Below are 24,651 nucleotides of genomic sequence, written 5' to 3' on the forward strand. Positions count from 1 at the left end.
TTGTTGGTATGTATTTAGTATTTAGATATAATATCATGTTTTTCAACACATTCTTTTCCCATGAACTAAACAACCCTCTCCTAAGGGAATGTAACATTTCCATGGTCCCTTTAAAACATGTTTCTGTTACGGTCGGATTCCTCAGTGCCCTTAAAATAATCTTCAAATACATAAAACAACTTATGGTTTAATTTACATATAATGGCATCTTATTCTTATGTTAGATTTTATTTTACAAAAAAGAAGACATTAGCACAATTCGACTACACAGAAGCATCGAACTAGCTTAACAATGAACTGCTTACTAATTAACTAATCAAGTCACAAAAAGGATACATCTTTACGCATATAAAAAGCTTCTAGGATCAAAATCTAAACTATTATGGAAGAGATGAAGTGTACTGATCGTTACCCTCTTTCAATCCAACACTTCTTGCAGCACAAGCCAAAGGCTGCGTCGGAATCCTAAAACAGCTCATAGCACCGCCGGAATATCCAGAACAATCCGGCTGAGGCCGCTGCGAGTTCCTCCCGGGGATACAATTACCGACGAAATCAAACCCGAAACTAATCCTGGAATAACATTGAGAGCTGAACCCAGAGAAGAAGTTGAAAGAAACAGTGAGATTAATCAAACTCCTCAACGAACAGACCAAATCAGGAACCTCGCCGGAGAATTTATTGTGGGCAAGATTCAAAATTTCAATCGCCGACAAGCAAGAGATGGTCTCTGGGACATGACCCATCAATGAATTGTAGCTTACGTCAAAGACTTGGATCTCAGAGAACATACTAACAGATTCCGGTATACAACCGGTTAACTGGTTATTCAAGAGCAAAACTTCCTTCACCCTCGATCCCGTGAGGCCAAAACTCGTCGGGATTTCGCCGGAGAATCTGTTGTTTGCGAGATTGATCACCGAAGCCGGAGAATTCCCGAGGTTCCTTGGGATTTCTCCGGCGAATTGGTTGTTGTTGAGGAGAATCGCGTCTAACCGTTTGTTGAAAAGCTCTTCAGGGATTAAACCGGAGAAACTGTTGAACCGGAGATCGAGGTAAACCAGATTTGGGATGTAGAGTGTGACTAAAGGGAAAGGACCTGAGAGTATGTTGTTGCTTAGGTCAAGTTCTTGAAGTGAAACTAAGTTCTTGAAAGAATCTGGGATTTGGTCTGAGAATCTGTTGCTGTTGAGATGGAGGATGTTGAGGTCCGAGAGCAAAGCTATGTCTCTGACAAGTGTGCCTTTGAGGTTTGCATGGTTAAGATCTATGGAGGTTATACTTTGGCCAGAACAGAACACACCTTTGTAAGAACAAACATCTGATCCAACCCATGTTTTAAGAACACCTGATGGATCCTCTGTAATCGCTGACTTCCAAGCTTGGAGTGCATTGTAAGCTACACTGTTTTGAGCTGATCCTGGAACTGCATTACGGTTACCACCGTTGTTGTATCCGCCGCCAATCCAAACACCACCGCCGCCACCGATTCCGACTCCAACACCGCCTCCTACTCCAAAAGAAGCATCTGTCTGAATCAAACCACCCAAAAACAGGACGAAACAGAGAACCTTTAAGTTGTTCTCTTTCTTCTTCTTAGACATTTTTTTTCTTCTTTCTTCAAAGTAGCTTTCTGTAAGAGTTGACACTTAAGGAAAGAGAATGAATAGTGATTGTTTCAGTGGATTAATGAGGATTGTGTCATTGTGTGTGTGTGTGTGTGTGTGTGTGAGAGAGAGAGAGAGAGAGAAAGAGATTATGAAAAACAGAGTGAATGTGGTTGAAGAATCATTGATGATATGAGGAAGGGGGGACAAGATTATCAAAAAGAGGTCTGATTTGTTCCTTGTGTAGTTATGTCACATTTGCCTTTGTTTTGTTAAGTTTACTGTTTGTGTTCAACTTATGATTGCATGAATCATATCACGGGTTCATCTTCTTTTGCCTTCTGTTCCATTTTTTATAATTTTAATGCATTAAAAAAGTATGCATTTTAGTGTTTGTCAAAAAAAAAAAAAGTATGCATTTTAGTGTAAATAATGGATCACATGTTTTTGAATCACAAGAAAACTCTTACATCTGTCATCTGAATGTATGCACTACTTTGATTAATAATGGTTTAATTTCTACCTACTATACAAGTTCTAATTAATTGCGACTTCTGTAGACAGAAGATGTAATCAAGAATGTAACAATACATAAAATAAAAATGAAAGAAAATGAACAGAATCTAGATGAGGCTATAAATAATCAAAGGCATAGCTTGTGACTGAATATGGTGTTGTTGACTTGTGTGGGAGAGAGAGATATTTTGGGAGTGTGAGTAACTGCATCACATGGAGTGGCACAAATGCATTTGTGTCTTCATTTAAACAATTTCATCTAGCTGCATTCAATCCAAATGTTTTTCAATGCAATAATTATTGAGAGGAAAGCTTTATACTCCCACAATAAAAACTATTTTACTTGATCAAGCTAAACAACAAAAAATTGTAGATTTCCAAGCATTCACTATAAAACAACAAACAAAATGATGGTATTTTACTATTTAACAACGAAATATTTCTTTATATTTTTCATGTTACCACTGTTTTAACTTTTATGAATACCATCGCTCAACTAATTTATTATAAGATGTTATTTGACTATTTACGTCACGAAGTCTTTTTATATTTTCAGTGCTGACTGCTGAACAAAAAGAACTTTACAGATCAAACTTTTTTTTGAGGTAGAACAATATAAATATGACTGATCTATTAAAAAGTTTTCACTTTTCATTTTTTTTTTTTTGGCAAGGGGCGAGTTCTTACAACTTGAATCAAGGTAGACAAAAAAAAACTAAAGATAGAGGCACTATGAGATTAACAAATGAATTTTCAAACTGAAACAGTTTAACAATATCTGAGAAGTTGATTGGATCCAGAGCGGATTCGTACTTGAAGTCAGGCTTCACGAGATCCTCAACCAGTAGGTGGTCATAAACGGCTCTAGCGGATGATGCGATTGAGCTTGTTAAAGGATGTTATACGAGGGAAACACTTGTGGGGTTTGTCGCCAACATGAGAGGGTTCAAGAGCATAGGATCAAAGACCTTTAAACTTTTAGGAGCAAACCTCAGGATAATAGATAAAGCTATAATCGGGAGTCGCATGGAATGGGAGGCAAACCGTAACAAAGCAGGTGGGTTATCCCTCACATGGAAATGTAGGTAAATGAGTCCCACACAAAGCTGGTAATCAGTTTGGTCCTAGAAAATATCAACATACTCAAGCTTTCGATCTAATGGCAGTGGATGATACAGGGGATCAAAGGGTTTAAGGGTAAGGTTCAAGCAAACTCGACAAGACATTATATCAAGCAACTTTGAAGACACCAATGTTCTGCTACTGAGAAAAACTCGTCTTGACCAAGCAAAGATAATTGGTACGTCCATGGAGATGCAAGTTAGTTCTTGATTGGGTTCAGGGAGAGGTTGAGACGGAGCAGGGCACTTGAAAAGGTTTAGGTAACCCCAACTTCTATAAGATGGGGTCATAATGCCGTTATTTTTCAAGCTAATCCAACCATGAGTAACAACCCTAGGTGAATCTAAAGGCAAGGTTCTCCGATAGCTTTTGTACCAACCTAGCGACAATGAACGATCATATTCTAGTTGCAGTTTTCGGACAAGTAGAACCATGATTCGGCACAAAGAGAAGCTAAAGAGAGAGTACAAAGAAGAGTTTGGAGCAAACCTGGGCTTTAGGAGAAAAAACTTTGAATCACACCTTTTATAAATGGGCCTCAATGGGATTCTAAGTGGGCCTAAACCCAGCTGGCGAGAGGGGTAGGTCAAACGGGGAACACCACGAGAGATTAGGTTCTCGCCGCCGTCAACCCTCATCTTTGTCGTCGCCGGAGCAGGCATCAGTCAGAAACCCTTGGACAAGAAACTTTCCGAGAGCTCACAATAGAGTCTGGATAGGTCTGGTTGAATCGCAGTGAGGGGGTGGAGACCAATACCAGTGACGAGAACTAGAGAGGAACTGCTTTAATGAAGACCGAGAGAGAGCCAATTTCTTTAGATCTGAGCAAATCGGGTAGATCTGCGTCAGATTCGGAAGTTGGAGCACAACTGGTTAAGGAGAGTTCTCTTGGTTTCAGGTTCGACGGAGAAAAGGTGAGACGTGTTTGAAGCGAGATAGATTTCGTCGGAAAGCACCTCTCTCCTCTCATTGATGATAATAAGTTGCCGTCGAACAGAGGTATACATGCGGTAGGAGGAATCGATTGAGAAAAAGACCAGAAACAAGTTGAAACAAAAAGCTTTTGGGAGCAGGGTATAGAAGAGAGTCGGGATTCTCGACGCCGGCTAGCAAAAGCTTTGCCGGCGCCAGAAAAGGTGGTGTGGTGAAAGTCTCGATAGTCGGACAGAGAGTGTTTTTCTTTTTTGATTTCTTTATTGTCTATACTTCTCGTTGTTTTCACTTTTCAATGAATGAAAACAAAATAATAATAATAAAAAAAAAAAAAAAAAAAATTGCGGTGATTTGTAAATTGTAAAACAAAATCGATAAATCTTTGTTCCGTTTTCTGAAATAAGGTATTGGCCATCTAAAGAGCATGAGATCTGTATACCGAAAATAATGGACGTGCATGAGGGCTTACGAACATAAGTAATTGGAGCGTTATAGTCTTTATAGACAAGTATATCCGTGGTATGTGGTTGGTAGGTTTGGTTGGATTTGCTAATATATTAGTATCCAAGGGAGTGAATGAGATTTTCATGTGAATGAAAAGCAATAAAGTAAAGCCGACAAAATTCCGCATGCAGATTTGGATTGCACCTACTTCACATTGGAGATTTTTTTTCGTAGAACAAAAGAGAGAAAATGACTTCAAACCAGCAGAAAAGGAAAATATATATATGGCTTGGTGTACGTTTTCATGTTTTTAAGTCGGTTAAGTTTTTGTTAGTAGAAAACAACTTTTATCGAGTTAAAATAAAATTTAAATCAATCGGATTTTGGGATATTACTTGAATCAAAGTGAAAATTTTGATTAGTTCAATTTTTTTTTTTTTTTTTTTCAGTCTCTATGGTAAGAACATACCCAGTAACAAAATAATTTGTTGTTGTATATATTAGCTAAATATTTATATTAAAAAAAAATGAATTTGCGTATACGATTAGATCCATTAAATGATTTTTTTTTCAAGTTGGATTCGATTTTGATTAGGATAACTAATTCGATTTAGTTTCAGTTTGAAGAATGAAGATCCCAAGTACAGACGTACTGGGAAAATAATAATCATGTAGCATACTTAAATTGGTTGTCAAAAAAAAAAAAAAAGAAGCATACTCAAATGAACGTAGGCCTGTAATGGGCTCATTAAACCCAATTCATAGGAAGCCTAAGGTAGATTGGACATTTGTTAATACTACTACATTTAAAAAATATATATATAAATATTCCTCATGTGCTTAAACAAATTTCTTCTTTTTATCATTTTTTGCCAAAACTCTCTGTCTAGTAATCATGGAGTCCACATAAAAACAAACAAAGCATAAGCAAAAGGAAGAAAATTGATTCTTGGAGTCTTTAACGTCAACTCTCTATAAAGACTGACCATGCTGCGTACTTAAATAAATAGTTATACTAAATGAATATAAAAGTACAAAAACATAATATCAAATTTTGAATATTTGTACGTTAAAAACGATTTCGAGGAATATAATATGAGTTCAAAATATGAAATGGGAAATCGAATCCATTTGTCGAAAGGGAAAACTAAAATTATTAAAAAGAAGTAAGAAATAAAGGTAAATATTGTCTGTTTATGCCTTTATTCCAGTTTCGAAATCCAACCATGGCAAAAAAAAAAAAGGGTCAAGTCTCATCTCATCTCTCCCCATGTTGATTTTGCTTTTTCCTCTCCCAGTGTCCCCTTTTTTTGTCAATCCTCTCCCAGTGTCCCCATGAACACAAATAAACCTGGAGAATTAACTACTAAAACCTTAACCTCTTGTATCGATATTGATAATCTGATATCTTATACTCTTGGTACTCAAAATTCTACATTAGTACAAAAGCTAAACCAACATGATAAAGGTATAAAAATGGATCACATAACATTTTTTAAGTAGACTCTAAATTGTTAAAAAAAAACCTTCTTAACGGAAATGAATCAATTAAGATATTTTGAACTTGTGAACACATAGATAGAACACGTAAAAAATCCAAACGAAGAATTAGGCCGTTGTAGGGGTCATTTGATAAATATGCTAGAAGAGACGAGGGGAATATGGAATATATATAGAGAACAAAGCATCAAAGGTTGGAATGTTATATGGAGAAAATTAAAGACTAAAGAGGCCAAACATAAACATAGACAAGTGCTTTTGTAATATGGCATTACTTCTTATATTCTTTAGGTATAGATTCCATGATTCCACAATTTAAATCTTCTAACCGGAATCAGTTTTACTTCCCTACTCCCATTTCAAACCAACCAAAACTCACAAAATCAAACATTTTTTCAGAACTTAATTAGTTTTCATCAACATATATTTATTAACATTATCATTCCACGGACTTTTCAATAATTTATATTCATTAACATTATTAAACCTTTAAATTATCCTATAAAAGTCGACTATGCGTATATATAGCCAGTTAGCCTCTAATCTACATATCAAATTAAATCTGAAGGTTTATGCCACTAGACCACTAAGATCATGACAGTTCGAAAAGATCCCAAATTCCCACCCAAATGTATGGTAGTATTGAGTTAAATGGTCAGACATAATACTCTTAAACATATAATTTGAGACTAAGTTTAGATGATTCCATACACAATCAACCCGACCTTTCGTGAATAGATAAATGTATAGTATCAAATTTCAAGTGACACTTGGGTTTCAGTGCATCGGATTGCCAAAAGGAGAAAGAACTATTCATAAAGTATAGGGAAAGTAGTAAAACAAGCAAATAATACTAGTATTATTTACCAACATATATATTAAACAAAAAAACAATAAATTTTACAGTTCATCCTACTTAACAAAACAAAGAAAAGACATATAAAGAAATTAAAATAACAAAAGAAATGGTTTAAAAATAAACATACTTATATCTAATTTTATATGGTACTGTTGATGACTTTCATGCAATTTACCTTGCTTCTTTTCTTCTTAGTCTCTTTGGAATATAACAGCTTTTTCTCTCATGCTTTTTTTTACTTTGGTTTCTTCTTTTTTTTTTTCCTTTTTTTGCTTTTAATATCAAAATCCTCTTGAATATATCACAAAAGACGCTTGATTTTTGGTGCTGCTTAAAAAACCCTCCACCATTTTAAAATCATGCATATATAACTTGATTGGTCCAAGATCGATCTATATACCACCTTCCATGGAGATATCATGATGATGATGATGATGACCATCATGATATATAGCTAGGTTTGATGGTAGAATCTTTTTGTGATGTTGGTCGACACGATCATCAGAATGGAAAATGGCACAATTACCCATGATGATCTTGGTTGTCAGAAGAGTCAGGGGCTGACCAAAACGTGGAGTACTTCAACCATTCTGCTTCTTGTTGGTTCCCCAATGATGATGACCCCTGCACCAATCCAAATCGCTTCTCAATACACACACACATATACAAAAGTGTGAGGATATCGAACTGGCCTAAGTAGTCTATCACATTCGGTGTGGTTAGAAACTAACTTTCAAATCCAAACCGGACTGACTTTCACATACACAGTACTGGCCTGTGATAGTCTTTCCTGATCCGAAATAACATGAACCGACATTAGACCCAGGAAAAAAAAAACCTAATCTACACACCAAAATCCTGTTAGCACTCCACAAATGGAGCGTATATGTATAAACTTACATTTTAATAAAAAAATTATAGGACAAAATAATAAGAACTTTCCATCAAATTTTAGACAGATTAAAAAAAGAAAGGAACGCAGACATGCTGTCCCCCACGAAACACAATGAAATCTATCAATGTCTCTTGCCGAACTTGTCTCGCGAGGTACTACGCATGAAAAAAAGACTTTATACTATTTACATATATATACACACATTATATTACATATAAGCATAAGTTGATATCCACCATCATTGCCTTTTAAATTAGTTTTAAAATTAATTAAAAAAACAAAAGAAAAGAATCTGGTAAATTTTCTATTGTTTTTCAAAAGAGTAATTTATAGGTATAAAGCAAACACATCTCTCTTTCTTTATCTTTTTCTGGTTTTGTTTACTTAACTGTGTTTTAACTCTTTCCAATTAAGTAAAGAATAAACGCAGAGTGTAGTCCTAAGTATCATTCTCATGCAAAACTGAAAAATAAAATATATTTTTTAAAAAGGAAAAGTTTTTTATTAAAAATATTCTTCACTTTTATTCAAATATAACCTACATTGTCATCTTCGACTAGCTACAATATCCTTATAAAAATATTATTATCTTAAAACTTTTATTTGTATCATCGATTTTGGTCTGTCTCACTTGTATATGATGACTCCCATACGATAATTCTGAATCTACGTGGTACCAAGCAACATCTTATTCAATTTTATTTAGGTGATAATGATTATATGTCTCATATATATATTTTCTTAAAACTCATGATGGTAAAAAAAAGAGGTTTTCCCCATGAAATTAAGAGTCAAGAAAGGGATTAATAACTTACATCTTTTACATCATGATGAGTGGTAGAAGAAGTGCAGCTCATTATGAGTTCCTCCAATCCAGAAGCTGACCTTCCTCCCATCTTCCCATCATTATGTTCTTCTTCTCCTTCTTGACGTTGTTGCTGTTGTGTCTTGTTCAGTCAATAAAGACAAAAGTAATTTCAGACGAAAATATATTATTATTAAATTCTCAAAGAAAATTATCTTAAAACTTATACTCATCTTGTCTCTCCATCACCAAAGACCACATTGGTTTCCTACTTGTTCTTAGTTTGGGTGACACTAAAAAGTGACTTAGCTTTTGTTCGCTTTGGATAATGGGTGGTTAGTTAGACACATCTTAATAGACTAAATTAAATTAGCATGCATAATTATTATTTATTAGGCATTGTAACTCTATTTTTTTATTTTTCCTTGACCATTATCTTATTTATACTTTATTTGTCATAATCAATACTGGTACAACCCAATTTGCATGCTTATGTAGTCCCATCATTGTTAAGTCACATGCATGCAAATATCTTCAAAACCTAACAACATGTGCAAGAAATACCATGTCTACTACTACTTAATTAAAAACCGACATATATATATATATATATCCCTGTGTGTGGAAGAAGAGAATGAAAACCTCCACATAATTAAGTATTAGTAACTATATATATATATATATTAATTACTTTACGAAATCATAACCCTAAAATAAATTATACTATGTTTTAGTTTTGCATGACTCACACCTTAATCAATACTAATATAACGTAATTTTTTTTTGATTGTTATATATAAATCATTGTGATACTTCAGCTAACTTGGTTTCATGACATGAAACTGGTACCTACTCCTAGATAATCAAATACTATTAATAGTAAACAGTATTTATAAGTTTTTTCGGTAGAAGTAAAATGTTAAAAGAAAAGAAGAAGATTAGCTATTGTACCTGGTAATTTTCATTGGGAAGCAGGATTCGATGAACATGATAAGGATTATCGTCAAGGATATTAATGGAGGCATGGTGAAGCGAAGTCGATGGAGATATAATGGTTGATATTGGATGTGTAGGCTGGCTTATGTTGAATGCATGGTGCCGTTGTTGTTGGTGTTGTTGATGATGATGGTGATGGTCATTAGCCATATGATGTGATGTTGATGCTGATGCCTGGTGACGATGATGACGATGGCGATGTTGTTCTGCCATAACACCCTCACATGTAGCCTGCCCGGACTGAGGAGTTTCCCTCCTCGCCACCTGAAAAGTTATTTTAATTGCTAATTAAAAAGAATTATTATATATTTAATTATATGTACATATGTATTTAATTAGAAATATAATTACTTTGATTATTCCATAATCTTTTTTGGACCGTTGCGGTTTAGACATTGTTTTCTAGAGTTATCACGTTGGGTTAAACTTTGGGTCATATTGTTAGCCAAAAGTTGATTAGCACCAACCGTTCATTATTATCACGTAGGATAAATTTTTTTTTTTCATAAAATTTCTTGACACTTTAAACAAAAAAAATATATGCAACCAAAAAGAGCACTTTTTACTTGCAAAACAGGCAAATAAGAACCCTAAGCATCATTTTTTATAACTAATTCATGCGAGAGTAGCATACGTAAATAATTAGTCAAAACTAAATTGAATTCAAAATAAATCAAAAGTCACATTTGATATTTTTTTTTAAAGTCTTAGTACCAGTCGAGTATGCATATTAAATTAGTTATTTCACTGAGCGAGAAATCATAATTTAAAAAAAAAAAAAACGGGTGCATACCTCATCAAAGCTCTTCATAAACGGAACAAAGCTTAGTTGATCCATTGCATAACTCGGAAGCCCAGCCGCAACTGCCGCCGCCGCTATGGCCATAACGCCACCACCAATGCCGCCTACTTCATCCGATCGATTCGGAGGGTTAACATTAATAATCTCTCTGGAAGAAGAACAACTCCCACCACTAGTAGTCCCACTATCTCTCCTCATATGATATTCTCCGCCGCTACTTGCTTCACCGCCTCCGCCGCCTATAGCGTTCAAGCTCGATGTCGAAGACGACCAGTTGCATTGTCTAGGCTGAGTCTGATAAAAGATCTTAGACACAACAAGCTCTCCTTCTTTCTCTTCCTCATGTGTCCCCAAATGGTATTGATGCATTACCCAATTGGTTTTCTCCGGTTTTCGGTTCTTACCAAAATTGGTATACAAAACCAAAATCTTTTTGCAACCTTTTTGCTTACCGTTTACCATGACTGGTCTTGTCTTACCGGTCTTATGCCACCTCGTCTCACCCGAGCTACTACTTCCTTGCAGATTATTGTCACATTCCGTTTGAATCTTTCTTCGCTTTCTTGTTCCCGTCGTGTACGCCTTTGATGGTCTATGAAAGAAGTGTCTGCTTAAACCATCTCTAGTCACTCCTACCAAGAAAAAAAATTATTGTTAATTTATATGTTTCTTGTATTACCCGAAATAAAAAGATTCAAACTTTGGTATGACCCAAATGAACAAAAGAGTTGAGCATTGGTTTGACCCAATTCTTCTTTGATAGTCATATCAGACAATCATATATTATAAGAAAAGACATGCATGTGTGATTATAGAGGGAATGGATGAAGAATGTATATATAGATTTATAGGTTGGAAAAGTTAGGTAGGTATATAGTGTATGTGTGACCAGAATATATTAAAAAAAAGAACAAACGTTGGTGTGACTTTAATGTTCTATATATTTCCATAGTCATTACAACGAAGATATATGATGAATGTGATATATATGCATATATGTACCGGGAAGTTTCTCAGGATGAGTGTAGCAAATGCCGTCTTCGCCTTCAATGGTTGGGATGAATTCGTCAATGAGAGGGTGAGATTTAAAGTCTTTAGCTAAGACTTTCGCTTCTAAATGTTCAATCAGTTCTTGATCCGTTGGGTCAAATTTCACTCCTGCTGGTAAACCAACCCAATCCTGCTAAAAAAAAAAAAAAAAAAAAAAAAAAAAAAAAAAGTAAAAAAAAAAAATAATAATATAAAGATAAAGAACAAGACTACAAGAGAATATAAGTATATACAACTATACATATAAAGACTCGTATATAGACACGCTTTAAATTTTGGATTTCGAATTCATGTAAGCGATAGAATAAAACAGAGAGCATCATTCTTGATGTTCTTCATTGATTCTTTTCCTCTTTTTTTCTATTTTCTTTATATATGAAAAAAAAACATTTGCAAGTGACCTAAACTGAGAAAAAGACGGTAGAAATATATATATTTTTTTAAGTTAATGGGAAAAGAAAAGAAGAAAAAAAGAATATTACTTACAGGTTTGCCTTCGAGCTTGTGACCGCAGCTAGGACACTTCTTGGATCCACAAAGTTGATGTTCTTCGATCTTTGCGTCAATTATATCCGAACCAGTCACCGAACCAGCAGGATTACTCTTGTTCATCTCGATCTCTGATTTACTTCTTTGATTTATTTCCTCTTATGCCTATGTGTGTAGGTGTAGAGATAATAACAAAACTCATCCGATCATATCCAAGAGTTGAAGTATATGTATACAGAGAGAGAGGGAGAGAAACAAGAGAGAGGCTAGAGAGAGAGAGAAAGAGAAGATTTGAAAATAAACCCTCTATTATTATAGAGAAGAGAAGCTACTGATTTTGAGAAGACAAGACAAAAGAGGGTTTTTCTTGAAAACCTAACCGACACAAGAAGAAGACAAAGTAAGAATTTTATGGGGGAAACCCCCCCCCCCCCCCCCCCCCCCAAATTATGCTAAAAGGAACAAACTTGGTCGAGCGGAATAAGATCTCAGACAGTACTGCAAAATCAGGAATTAAAGAGAGGAGATAGAGAGAGAGAAAGCGAGAGAGATAATAAACGACGAAGAAGAAGGAGAGAAAGTGTGAGAGTTTGGGATGTGAAAGATTATAAATTAATGAAAACATTCGAGAAATTTTTATTAAAAGTATAGTATAACATATTTAATATGTGTGTATAAATAAATATGTGTCTATCTCAAACTTTAACTGAAGAAGTAAGCGAGAGAAAAAGGAAAAGGTGGCTCTGAAACCCATTCACTGACCCACCTTTTATTTTGCCTTTGCTGGTTTAAGAAGCCGCTATGAGTCTCTGAAGCGGTTTGTTTACATTTATCTACAACTTCTACACTTTTCCATATTCAAAATATTTCTTAAATTTTAACACTTTTGCATATTCAAAATTACATTTATCTATTGTATATATAGATGGTATATGGACATGTATATGCTTCAAAATTTTAAGTTACAGTCTAGCTCATTCATTGCAAATTTACATATTCAGTTTGTATGCTATATAGTGATAAAGATCTCCTACAAAAAATTCAAAAGTTAACCATTAATCTTTATCGTCAGTTTCATGCTGGCAAAAGAAATACGTTAGAATTTCGTTACCATTAACTTTAACAAATATGTATTCTTTTGGATGATGAATTTTAGAGTTAACATATTAAAGGTATTATATGTGTATATGTACATACTATATAGTATAAGTATATTAACATAGAAAACCTAAGACAAATTGAACATGGATTATGTGACATCGTTGGAAAAAAAAAACTACATAGATTTTCGTATTGAGAAAGAGTCCGATATTAATCCTTTATGGTCTACATATGATACATTAAATATATATATATATATACTTCATACTTTTGATAAAGATTTTAAAGTCTTTCTAAGATAAACGTTAGTCGCCATCACAACCTCTAGTAACTTCTATTTAAGGAATTAATCTAGTAATTTTGAATCTGTAGAAGGTTACAATTAGAACAGAAGAGAATAAACAACAACAAAAAGTAAAAAAGAAGAAGAGAGACGAAAAAAAAGACGAGAAGAGGAAGGGAGATCACATGGGCATCGAGCTGGAAGAAGTGATCATTATTCTTTTGTTATTCAATTTCTTTCCTCGTTGTTATTATTTTATTTTAATTTTCTGAAAGAAAGAAAAAAAAGGAATTAAGAGGTTGCTTGATAAGTAAGGCAATTTGAGCAGTGTACCCATCATATGGACCACACCATCTCATATTTTTGTAATTTATAATATCTTCCGTATTATTTAGTTATGAAATAAAAAAATCATATGTCTCGTAAATAGAAAAGCAAATATTTCTTAATTATGAATTTTTTTATTATTATAATATGGTCTCCTTGGAGATCCGTTTACATCAGCATGAATTATGAAAACATGGCAACTATATAGTACTTTTTACATATGTTTCAAATCAGACAATAGTTTCCTTTTTCCCGTAAAAATGTTTAATGAACTAATAATCCTGAAAATATTACCCCCATAAATTAAATTTGTAGTATTAGCTAAACATATTGTACGCATTCTATTCATAATAATGATTATAAACTTCTACCGTATAATCATATTAGTGTGGTTTTTCATCAACTTTTTTGAGAAATAAAAAATTAGGTGGTTAGAACTAACAAAAGAAATAGAAGAAAATTGTATTGAACCACTTAAACGTACGTCTAGGTTAAATGTAAAAAAAAAATACTCAATTTTAATCGTAAGAAAATGTTTTTGTTTTGTTAAATTTTCTATTCGACAAATTGATTTTTTATTTTATATAAACGAAACACAAAATTATGACTTATAAACGTAGCACTCTTTGCTTTCTTGATTTCCGGTCACGCTGCAATTTAAAATTTTGATTAGAATCGGTTTAATCTAGAAAGTGTCAGGTGTAATGAGCTTATACGGCTCTTAATATATGATGTATGAATTAAGATTAACGTAGCCCCCACAGACTATGGGTCCATTCTTGAACTTGAGAATTGAGATCTTTCGATTGGATTGGACTGTTTAGGTCTTGGAACTCTCTTCATCAACCATTTTATATTATTATTCATGGCTCTAAAATCTCAAAATAAACTGCCAAAAATAAATGATGTCATGTAACGTTACTTGAGAATTAAACTATTCATAGTAATTTTTGCGATTTGAAAAAATCAGTACATATCTCTTGATACTATTATTATTTTCCTAATCAAATTTAAGAGCCATTAGAACTTAAAACGTAAGTCACGTAACTATTCAAAAGTAAATCCTTATATTCTTGATCGTACCCGGGGTGAGAAAATATTGATATTATTGGTTTAACGAATTTGTATGTTAGCGTTTTTAATGTCACAAGAAGTTCCTACCTCAATCCCAACGGTAGAACACCACCAAACCAAAAAGAGGCAAATAAATCCCTACATACATATATATATATAATCTCTTTTGTATATGCTCTATATATATACAGTACACACATCATAATTACATTATTTATTATTTAAAAGAACATTCAAAAAATTAAGAGAGTCAAAGAATGAAATCATGGAGGGGCCAAAGACATGTTTGAATAAAACATATAGATGCTTATGATTGCCTCTTTGTCTGGCTATTATTATATCTTTTGCCATATATAATTCTCTCTTATGTTTTATATATGTAACTCTATTGCTATTAGAAATCTTTAGAACATATATATAGAATGTGAGCTTAGTTTTATCCCATTTCCTATGACAAAATTCTGAATCATCTTCAACATTGACATTTTTGGTAGTTAAATGAAGAGATGAGACACAAAACAATATTAGGTTTATTCATATTAGCTGATTGTAAAAAGGTTACAAATGTACAACAGATACAATTAACCAATGTGAAACCAAAAACATAAAACATTTGCATGATGATTGAAGCTATTCTTCCAGAAATAACTTCAAATAAATTTGTATTCTAAGTATTAATAAGTGTCTTACAGTATACACATGGAAGATCATAGGATATATTGGCAAATTATGGTTGTACAATTAGTTCAGAAAAAATGGGCTATTGAGCTTACTAATGTATATGTGGCCGATTTAAATAAGATGTGAAGTTCTGTCTTACGTGGGCCGGACTTAGTAGTTCTTTTCCTTAACCCATATACTCAACACTGTCTTACATAATTATGAAAATAATGTATTAAGAATTAGGGAAATCAAGCCCAACAAATGTATTCGAAAATGAATTTGTCTCATCCACCAAATTCTTTACACAAGTCTTGCTCAAAAAATTAAACTAACCCAACAGCCACAAAATTCAACATCTTATTTTGTATAAAATTGAACATTTTTTTATACATAAATTAAACTTTAACTTAAAAAGAAAACTACACTCTCTAAAACGAAATGAAACTTGACAAAATATGATTGTTACACTACACAGTTTTATGTCTAATGAGAAACATGCCGTGGTAGGCTAGCATTGTACATGCCCTTTACCTTAAAATTTTCTATAAAAGAAGAGACGTAACCCAACAGCCACAAAACACCGACTCCAATAAAAATATCAAAATCAAAATCAAGTCTCTTTATTAATAATTACTCCAAATCTTTCAACAAAAATTAAATAAAACCCTTCAATTATTGAATTGGTCAATTTCACTCCCCCAAAGTAATACTCCTGGTTTTTTTAGTTGTCAGTTTAGAGTAAAAATTTTGTTTTCTAATACTTGTCACTTTAGATTTCTAATGCATATGTTTACTAAAAATACCAATTTTATCCCAACTATTTTAATACTTTAACCAATAAAAGAATAGAAAATGTGTTAAATAAGGAATATAATAGATATCTATTTTCTTAATATGTGTCCAAAGCTCTACAACAACAAGTAAAAAAAATCCTAGGAGAGAAGAAACCTTCTCTCTTCTTCAAATGATCCTTTTGTCTTGAATCTTCTTCTCTTCTTTAAAGCAAACAAACACATGTAGCCACTTGTTCGTTCACACTCTATCTTCTTCTTCATCCAAAACATTCACCACAAACCCCGTGATGCCCTGATCTGCTTCCTCCTCCTCCTCCTCCTCCTCCTCCTCAGTTCTTGTTTCAATTTCTTCAAAGGTGAATACTTTTTCTTATTTCCTTTCTAAAGTTCGCATTTTTATTTTTGTGAACAAAAAAAAATAAAAAATTTGAAGTCAAACTCTGAGTTCCATTTTTGGGTTTTCTTCTATACAAAAAAAAAAAGAAAGAAATGGGTGATGATAATAATAACATTATCTCGGATCTTTCATCGTTGTATGGATTATTTTAGATTCCGATCATCATCTTCAGGTGGGAGGAGTACGGCTTCTGAAACCGATCATCATCATCATCAATTAATCCCTAGAATCAGTAGGAAATATCGTTCATTGAGCTTTGATTCGGGTCTTCGTCTGATTGCTTCGCTTTCGAATAGTCATCAGAGAATTGAGTCTCCGACAAGGTTGGTTATGTCATCTTCTGTCTCAAACTCTGACCGGAAGATCGTTACTGGTTCCGCCGGTTATATCCTTGAAGACGTTCCTCATTTCACCGATGACTTCCCTGATTGCCCTGTACGTTTCTCCCCTGCCTTTTTTTAGTTTTTGATAATGCGAAAGCGGGAAAACAAAAAAGTCTGAAACTTTTTTTTACATGATTATGCTTTTAAAGTTACCTTTTTTTATATAGCTTTGACGTTTCTTTTGTTAGCCCCCAAGTTGTTAATGATTTCTTCTTCTCTGTTTGGTTCTTTGTGTTTATGTTATTTATGGATGCTTCAGACATATCCAAATCCGTTACAAGACAATGCTGCTTACTCAGTTGTTAAGTAAGTTACCGTTTTGTTTGCTTTTACCTCATGGAACATGAACTTTCTTTTCTTTGCTTGTTGTGATTGAATCATCAGCTTCTTGATTGATTCAAATCCAATGTGTTTTCAGGCAGTATTTTGTTGATGATGATGACACTGTTCCTCAAAAAGTAAGTATAAACACACTCTCTCCTTTAGCTGTTAGCATTTCGATTATGTTTGTATTGTATATCTTGTTAATGAAGATTCAAGTTTCGCCCTTTTGCAGATAGTTGTTCATCCTGATAGTCCTAGAGGAACACATTTCCGCCGTGCTGGACCACGTCAAAGGGTATTATTTCTGTCTATTGTTATACCTCAAGAGTGTATGCTTAAGTTAAGTAGGAGAGCGTTGATGGAATGTTTTTGTTTACGCAGGTTTACTTTGAGTCAGACGATGTTCTTGCTTGCATTGTTACTTGTGGTGGTCTGTGTCCAGGGCTTAATACTGTGATCAGAGAGATAGTTTGTGGTTTATCTTACATGTATGGTGTCAAGAGAATCCTTGGAATTGATGTAAGCCCCATCGGTTTGGTTATTATTACAGCATTGCTCTTACTCGATATATAAATCTTGAGATCACTTGTGGGTATTTCAGGGAGGTTACAGGGGATTTTACGCGAGAAACACAATTCATTTGGATACAAATACAGTGAATGATATCCATAGAAGCGGAGGAACCATCCTTGGGACTTCAAGAGGCGGTCACGACACCACCAAGATTGTAGATAGTATTCAAGATCGTGGGATTAACCAGGTTTGTGCTTTACTTTTAACTCAAAAATGAATATGCAGAAGAAGAACTACATTGAAATGATGCAAAATGCTTGTCTGTTTTGGAGTTTTACCAGGTTTATATAATCGGTGGAGATGGATCACAGAAAGGAGCAGCTGCTATATTCGAGGTAAGCAAAACTTCTTCTGATCAGTTCAGTTGGTTGATATATATCTAATGACTCTCTCTGCAGGAAATTAGAAGACGCAAGCTTAAAGTTGCGGTTGCAGGAATCCCAAAAACAATTGACAATGATATTCCTGTAAATATTTTTCCCTCTATGGTTTGAAATTTTGAATCTTGTATCTTAGTTTCGTATGGTTGTATAATATAATAACTGTTTACTCTATCTTAATACAGATTATCGATAGATCATTCGGGTTTGACACAGCTGTAGAAGAGGCTCAACGTGCTATCAATGCTGCCCATGTCGAAGCTACAAGCTTTGAGAATGGTATTGGTCTTGTGAAGTTAATGGGACGGTACAGCGGTAAGCAGTTTCCCTTTACTAGGGTAGTTTTCACTCAAGTTAAGTTGAGCAGCGAAGAGATGTTTACATATTTTTAAGGGTTTGTGCAGGATTCATTGCAATGTATGCAACTCTAGCAAGCCGAGATGTGGACTGTTGCTTGATCCCGGAATCTCCATTTTTTCTTGAAGGCCCAGGCGGGCTTTTTGAATTTATTAGTAAACGGCTAAAAGAGAGTGGTCACATGGTGATTGTAATTGCAGAAGGTGCGGGACAAGATCTGTTGGCTGAAAGCATAGAAGAGTCAAAAACTCTCAAAGATGCCTCTGGAAACAAACTTCTACAAGACGTTGGCCTATGGATCTCTCAACGGATCAAGGTTAACATATTGTTTTTTCTCGTACAAACAGAGGATTTTCTTGAGAAAAGATCAAGAATTGATTTGCTTACTTATGCAGGATCATTTTGCCAAGAAGATGACTCTTAACCTCAAATACATAGGTATATAGATACCTTATGAGTTTTTTTTTTGTGCTTGTGTTCGGAAAAATGATAGTTCATGTTATGTTTTCCTTTCAGATCCCACCTACATGATAAGGGCTGTTCCGAGCAATGCATCAGACAATGTTTGCTGCACTCTATTAGCTCAAAGTGCGGTTCATGGGGTGATGGCTGGTTACAATGGCTTCACTGTTGGCCTTGTCAATGGCAGGCATACTTACATTCCCTTCTATGTGAGTCTCAGTGAATCAAAACTTTTGAGTTTTTAAGCGTGTTGTAGGCTAAAATACCCATTGCGAATCAACCTCAGTATCTATTTATCGATGTGGGATTCCTTATAACATCGGTTTGCATTTCATGCAGAGAATCACTGAGAAACAGAATAAGGTGGTTACTACTGACAGAATGTGGGCGAGGCTTTTGTCTTCAACGAATCAGCCAAGTTTCATGAAGCACGACGATATTGACTCGAACCAGTTGGTTGGTGAACCAGGCACCATGAAATGGTAAACAGTACTTTCTGCAGAAACATTTATTTGTGTTTGACTTGAGAGGAGATCTTTGTTTGGGGAAGTTAGGTTTCTATATTGAATAGAAGCTTTTCAAAATGTTTTATAATAGTCTTCAAGCAAAGAGAAGAGAGAGATATAACTCCTTGTGAGAATAATAATGTAATAACTCTTGGTTTGATTTTAGGCTTCACCTAAATTGTAATTTACGATCTGTAATCAATCTATCTATCCTTTTATGATCACTATGTCTTGTCATGTCATCTCAAGTACATCTTTGGTTCTTTTTATATCTTACCAAATCTTGTTTTGAAGTTCATACATCTTTAATCAACTTTACATGATGGAAAATGAGGAAATCATCATAATTAGCAAACTTAATGACTGATTTACAATTGAATCAAGCTGCAGCTGGTTTCCCATCTTTTCGAGGATCACTAACTGCAGTGAGTAAGCCCTTTAATGGTTTCGTTTTCTTTCCAAATTTCCTTCCAATTTCAATAAACATATCTTCTTCTTCGTCTTTCTTGAAACTCTGAACAATAAGTTGAACAATAGCTTTACCTGAGACCGCCTCGAATTCATGTCCTCTCTCTGTTAAAAACATCTTGGTATCTTCTGTAAGCCCTATGTAATCGCCACTGATCGCCGTGAAGTTCTCATATTGAAGAACATTCGGTATCAACTGCAACAACAACAACCAAAGAGCAATGAGTATATGCATTTTTGATTGTTCGGTACATTAATCAGATGGTTTTGAAATATGCATTACCCTATGGTAAACTCTTGCACTTTCTACGGCTTCTGAAGGTTTCATATTCAACACAAAGCAATTAAGGAACACTTGAAGCACCCCCGCAATTATATTCATTCCGCCAGCTCCTCCAAGCGCTGCCACCAACTCACCATCCTGCCATGAAAAACAATTGCAGTTACATCTCATAGTAATCACTATGCGTTATATGACAAAATAGATAAATACTGATGGTAAACCTTGGTGACTATGAGAGGTGTCATGGAAGATAATGGTCTTTTGTTTGGTTCAATGAAATTTGTAGGCGCAGGAGGAAGCTCGTCGGGAGTGATCTCCGAAGGTGCCGAGAAATCATCCATCTCGTTGTTTAGCACAATACCAGTGGCAGGTGATAAAACCTTGGCACCAAAAGCGTAATTCACGGTTGTAGTCATCGACACTGTGTTTCGATCTGCATCCACAATGCAGAAATGACTCGTCCCTTGGTCCCTTAGTTGGCTCCACCGGTTCATATAGTACTCGGGTGGGAATGTCGTGTTGTCAAAAATCCTCTTTCGGATTTCATCCGCGTGAGGCTTTGAGAGCATTTGGTCCATAGCGTTTGTAATGTTAACGAACTCAGGGTCTCCAAGATCCATACGAGCTGCAAACATATGCTTCATTGCTTCTACCAAACGGTGTAGCCCGAGATCTCTTCCCGAAGCAGTGTAAAGGTTCGAGTAACTATCCAAGATATTCATAACCATCGCAAAACCGACTGTACCGCTCGAAGGAGGCGGCATTCCATGAACCGTATAACCCATAACATTCACTGACATTGCATCCGTAACTCTGACTTTATAACTTCTTAGATCATCCATCGTTATGATCCCTCCAGCGTTTTTCACATCGTTAACAAGCTTCTCACCTACTGTCCCGTTGTAGAACGCTCCCGGTCCTTGCTCGGAAATAGTCTCAAGACTCCGAGCTAGTTCTGGGTTATAGCAAGTCTCACCAGGTTTCAAAACCTGTCCGTTACGTGAGAAGACACTCCGCAACCCGGGGTCTTTAAGTATCTTGGAAGCGTGGCTTGCTATAGCCCGTCCGAGATATGGATGCACCACGAAACCGCCTCTGGCCAACTCAATCGCCGGCTCGAAAAGCGGTTTCCACGGGAGACGACCATACCGTTTCCAAGCCTCGTAAAGTCCAGCTATCTCTCCTGGGACTCCCATGGACAAAGCGCCAACGGACTTCGCAGTGACATCATTCTTATACATATCCTGAATCAATTCACAAGCTACACACATTATCTACTAATAAAACAAAATCAAGAAGTGTTTGTGTAAAAAGGTTTTACCTTAGAAGCAGCTAAAGGAGCAGTTTCTCTCATGTCAAAAGCCTCAGCTTTGGAATCTTCCTGCGAGCTAACGATCAAGAAAGCTCCACCACCAATACCACTAGACATTGGATTAACAACACCTACACATAAAGTAGTAGCCACGGCTGCGTCCACGGCGTGTCCACCTCTTCTAAGAACAGAGGCACCAATCTCAGAGCAACGACCGTCGTCAGCGGCCACAATGCCATTCTCCGATTCAACCACGTCACTAACGGTTCCATGACTAACACTATGACCATCATCAATTACTTGTCTTGGCAACAAAATCTTAACGTTGTCACTAAAGTTAAAACCTATGAATGTTCAAAACACATAACAACAATCAGAGTTTTTACCGGAAAAAGTCAAATCACTAAGTCTAGTAAAAAAAAAAAAAAAGAGAATCTTTTGTCATCATTAAATTCGTAGGGTCGTATCAGATCATAGTATATACGTGTTCCTCGAGTATTGGAAGTAATTTTTTCAAAGGACAGAAACACAAACCTGAAACTCCGACAAGAATCAGAACCAGTAAAAGAGCAACCTTTAGAACTATACTCTGTTTCTTCATCTCCTTCTTCTCTCCGACAGCTGTTTCATGGTCGTGGATACCCAGAAGAAGATCGGCGATGGTTTCTTGACTCATCCTTCGATCTCTATCTCTTCTCTTTCGATAGAAACAGTGTGTTAAAGAGATTGAATTTTTTAATTTTGGTTCTGGATTACAAGTTGGTGGTCTTTATTTTCTAAGTTTGTGATTGGAAGTCTGATTAATTTAATATAAAAATTAACATTTTTGGAATTACACGCGACAACAACTCAAAGTCTGTTGGTGTTGGTGGTATACTCGTTACATCATTATTTTGTCCAGATTCATTCTCAATCATACATATAAAAAAGGAAAGAAACGCAAAAAAAAGATAAGTCAAATTTATTTATATTATATGAATGACTTTCTCCAATTTTGTTGTATATATTAACAAACAGCTCACTAGATTTTCGGAATAAATTAGATTTTAGTTGACAGATTTAAAAAAATATATATATAATGATAAGTTTGTAAGTTATCTTCTTCTAAAATAGTTATTTTGATATATCAATTCACTTATTTGTTAATCCAATTATATTACAAGAAAATTTGTTAAAGACTTTTAAAAGATGAACTGCGAAAAATAAAAGACTTTTTCTTCAGTGTCTGCTCAAATAAAAAATTTCAAAGAATCCCTAAGATTTGTTTCTAAGATTAGTCCACTAATGCGAACTGCATTGTACACTTTCCAGTCCTCACATATATAACACCTTGAAACCAAACTAGGTGTTGTTATTTGAAGTACCAAAAAAACTGTTGAAAATTATTTGTTCTGCGCAGCCTTTAATTAGAGAGGACTCCAAGACAAAGTGATGGAAGAACTCTTGAATCACCCACAGCCGGAATGAATGATTTAAATCTCAGCGCTTTCTTCAATACCTTATGTTGTGAAATCTCTTTCTTGGCATTTTTTTAGATTCATGCATACACATACACATACACATACACATACACATACACATACACATACACATACACATAAGTCCAAACAAAAAGCTTGAGGGTTCTGACGAGATAGTGAGTTTGCTTACGTACACAAAAAGATAAGGAAGAAAATAGTATACCTTTTGACCATTCACATCTTTGCTGAGGTCTCGTGAAGAGCGTCACCCTTATTATACCAATGTTGGCTCTTCCAACACTTTTGCGTTATAAAAATATAAATGAGTTCCTTTGGCTCTATCCAGATAAGATTTTGTTAAAAAGAAAAAATATGATTCAACCAGTTAAACCGATTCAACAATTAATAGTACAATTCATATTTGTATTCAAATAAAAAGAATATTACAACTTTAACAACTTTTCGTGCATTTTATAATTTCTAGTATTTTTTACTAATAAAAGATGTGAAGTGATTAACGAGTTTTTTTTAATAATTCAGAAAATCACAAAACCATATCAAAAATAATCGGTATAACACACACAACCTTACTAGGCTCTAAATGGACCGAAAACATAAGATTTTACTCGTTGTTTTAAAGTGAGTTATAATTGGGCCTAAGGCGTAAATTATCCACCGCGTCATGTCCTTTAGATTCATAATCAACACGTCATTTGACCAATGTTATTCATGTGAGGTGTTGTGAATTCAGAGAGTCTGTATCTAAATCAGAGAGACCCCGCATATGAGAATAATAAAAGTTGGTATTTAGCTGGATGTAATTGTAAGTGATCAAGAACAAAAGAAAAGTAATATCAGTTTGTCGCGAAAGAAAAAAAAAAGAAAAAATAAGAAGGGTAATGGCAATAGATCAAGAAAACCATAAACAGTGAGAAGCGGATCAGTTAAGAACTTAACGAACTTGTTAATGGTTGAATAATAATATTAAAGTTCTAAATCTCTAACAGTTCTTTACTCTTTTAGGTTCTTGTGTTTTTTTACCCACTCTACGACTCTGCCGTGCCAATTATGTTGTCTGCGTCCATTCATTACGTTTTTTCCTGATCAGATATTTATTTGTTTAGTATTATTATAAGTATATGACTCTATATGTGATGCATTTTTTTTTCCAGTTCTTTTCCATGATGGTACACATATCCAAGACGAACAAAAAAAAAGGTACACATATCCAAAACCCACTAATTCACTTTGTCAAATCATATTTTGAACGACAAAACTTTTAAAAGTGCTTCTTCACCGTCCAGTTTATGTCGAAACATTACAAGGTTTCCAAAATATTCGTTTTCGTTGATATCAAAAGACGAGAAGATATTATAATAGAGGCAAAAAAAAAAAAAAAAAACATGATTTGAAAAGTTTTGGTTATGATAGGAGGAAGTAGATGTTATCAACGAATTGGTGATGAGCATTCATGATAAATCGTATT

At 34.6% G+C, this 24,651-nt stretch overlaps 4 protein-coding genes across 8 annotated transcripts; 1 reads left to right on the forward strand and 3 right to left on the reverse strand.

Moving 5' to 3' along the window:
* Window positions 1-191: 191 nt before the first annotated feature.
* On the reverse strand, window positions 192-1,933 carry LOC104717274 (leucine-rich repeat extensin-like protein 7). Its single transcript, XM_010434814.3, has one exon. The coding sequence runs from the start codon at window positions 1,602-1,604 to the stop codon at window positions 381-383; it is 1,224 nt and encodes a 407-aa protein (XP_010433116.1). The 5' UTR covers window positions 1,605-1,933; the 3' UTR covers window positions 192-380.
* A 5,024-nt stretch (window positions 1,934-6,957) lies between these two features.
* Window positions 6,958-12,777, reverse strand: LOC104717275 (NAC domain-containing protein 75). Of its 2 annotated transcripts, none has more exons than XM_010434815.3 (6): window positions 12,016-12,777; window positions 11,482-11,662; window positions 10,471-11,111; window positions 9,633-9,941; window positions 8,692-8,823; window positions 6,958-7,605 (listed from the first exon to the last, which is right to left on the reverse strand). In XM_010434815.3, the coding sequence occupies exons 1-6, from the start codon at window positions 12,139-12,141 to the stop codon at window positions 7,504-7,506; spliced, it is 1,491 nt and encodes a 496-aa protein (XP_010433117.2). In that variant the 5' UTR covers window positions 12,142-12,777; the 3' UTR covers window positions 6,958-7,503. The 2 variants fall into 2 exon arrangements, with proteins under 2 accessions (XP_010433117.2, XP_010433118.2); XM_010434816.3 differs by having other exon boundaries at window positions 11,482-11,659; window positions 12,016-12,672.
* Window positions 12,778-16,322: 3,545 nt separating this feature from the next.
* Window positions 16,323-19,866, forward strand: LOC104717276 (ATP-dependent 6-phosphofructokinase 1). Of its 3 annotated transcripts, none has more exons than XM_010434820.2 (14): window positions 16,323-16,616; window positions 16,810-17,092; window positions 17,300-17,346; window positions 17,459-17,498; window positions 17,597-17,659; window positions 17,746-17,883; window positions 17,966-18,124; window positions 18,219-18,272; window positions 18,336-18,404; window positions 18,503-18,632; window positions 18,722-18,990; window positions 19,070-19,112; window positions 19,191-19,345; window positions 19,476-19,866. In XM_010434820.2, the coding sequence occupies exons 2-14, from the start codon at window positions 16,988-16,990 to the stop codon at window positions 19,620-19,622; spliced, it is 1,419 nt and encodes a 472-aa protein (XP_010433122.1). In that variant the 5' UTR covers window positions 16,323-16,616; window positions 16,810-16,987; the 3' UTR covers window positions 19,623-19,866. The 3 variants fall into 3 exon arrangements, with proteins under 3 accessions (XP_010433122.1, XP_010433123.1, XP_010433121.2); XM_010434821.3 differs by having other exon boundaries at window positions 16,830-17,092; XM_010434819.2 differs by having other exon boundaries at window positions 16,365-16,616; window positions 16,744-17,092.
* Window positions 19,867-19,881: 15 nt separating this feature from the next.
* On the reverse strand, window positions 19,882-22,606 carry LOC104717277 (glutathione hydrolase 3). 2 transcript variants are annotated; one of them, XM_010434822.3, is made up of 5 exons: window positions 22,240-22,606; window positions 21,715-22,049; window positions 20,615-21,637; window positions 20,394-20,531; window positions 19,882-20,306 (listed from the first exon to the last, which is right to left on the reverse strand). In XM_010434822.3, exons 1-5 carry the CDS (start codon window positions 22,379-22,381, stop codon window positions 20,022-20,024), a joined length of 1,923 nt encoding a protein of 640 aa, XP_010433124.2. In that variant the 5' UTR covers window positions 22,382-22,606; the 3' UTR covers window positions 19,882-20,021. The 2 variants fall into 2 exon arrangements, with proteins under 2 accessions (XP_010433124.2, XP_087325141.1); XM_087469015.1 differs by lacking the exons at window positions 19,882-20,306; window positions 20,394-20,531 and having other exon boundaries at window positions 20,573-21,637; window positions 22,240-22,484.
* Window positions 22,607-24,651: the final 2,045 nt, after the last annotated feature.

The sequence above is a fragment of the Camelina sativa genome, chromosome 10 (assembly GCF_030686135.1).
Source record: "Camelina sativa cultivar CO46 ecotype springtype chromosome 10, ASM3068613v1".
NCBI classification, from domain to species: Eukaryota; Viridiplantae; Streptophyta; class Magnoliopsida; order Brassicales; family Brassicaceae; genus Camelina; species Camelina sativa.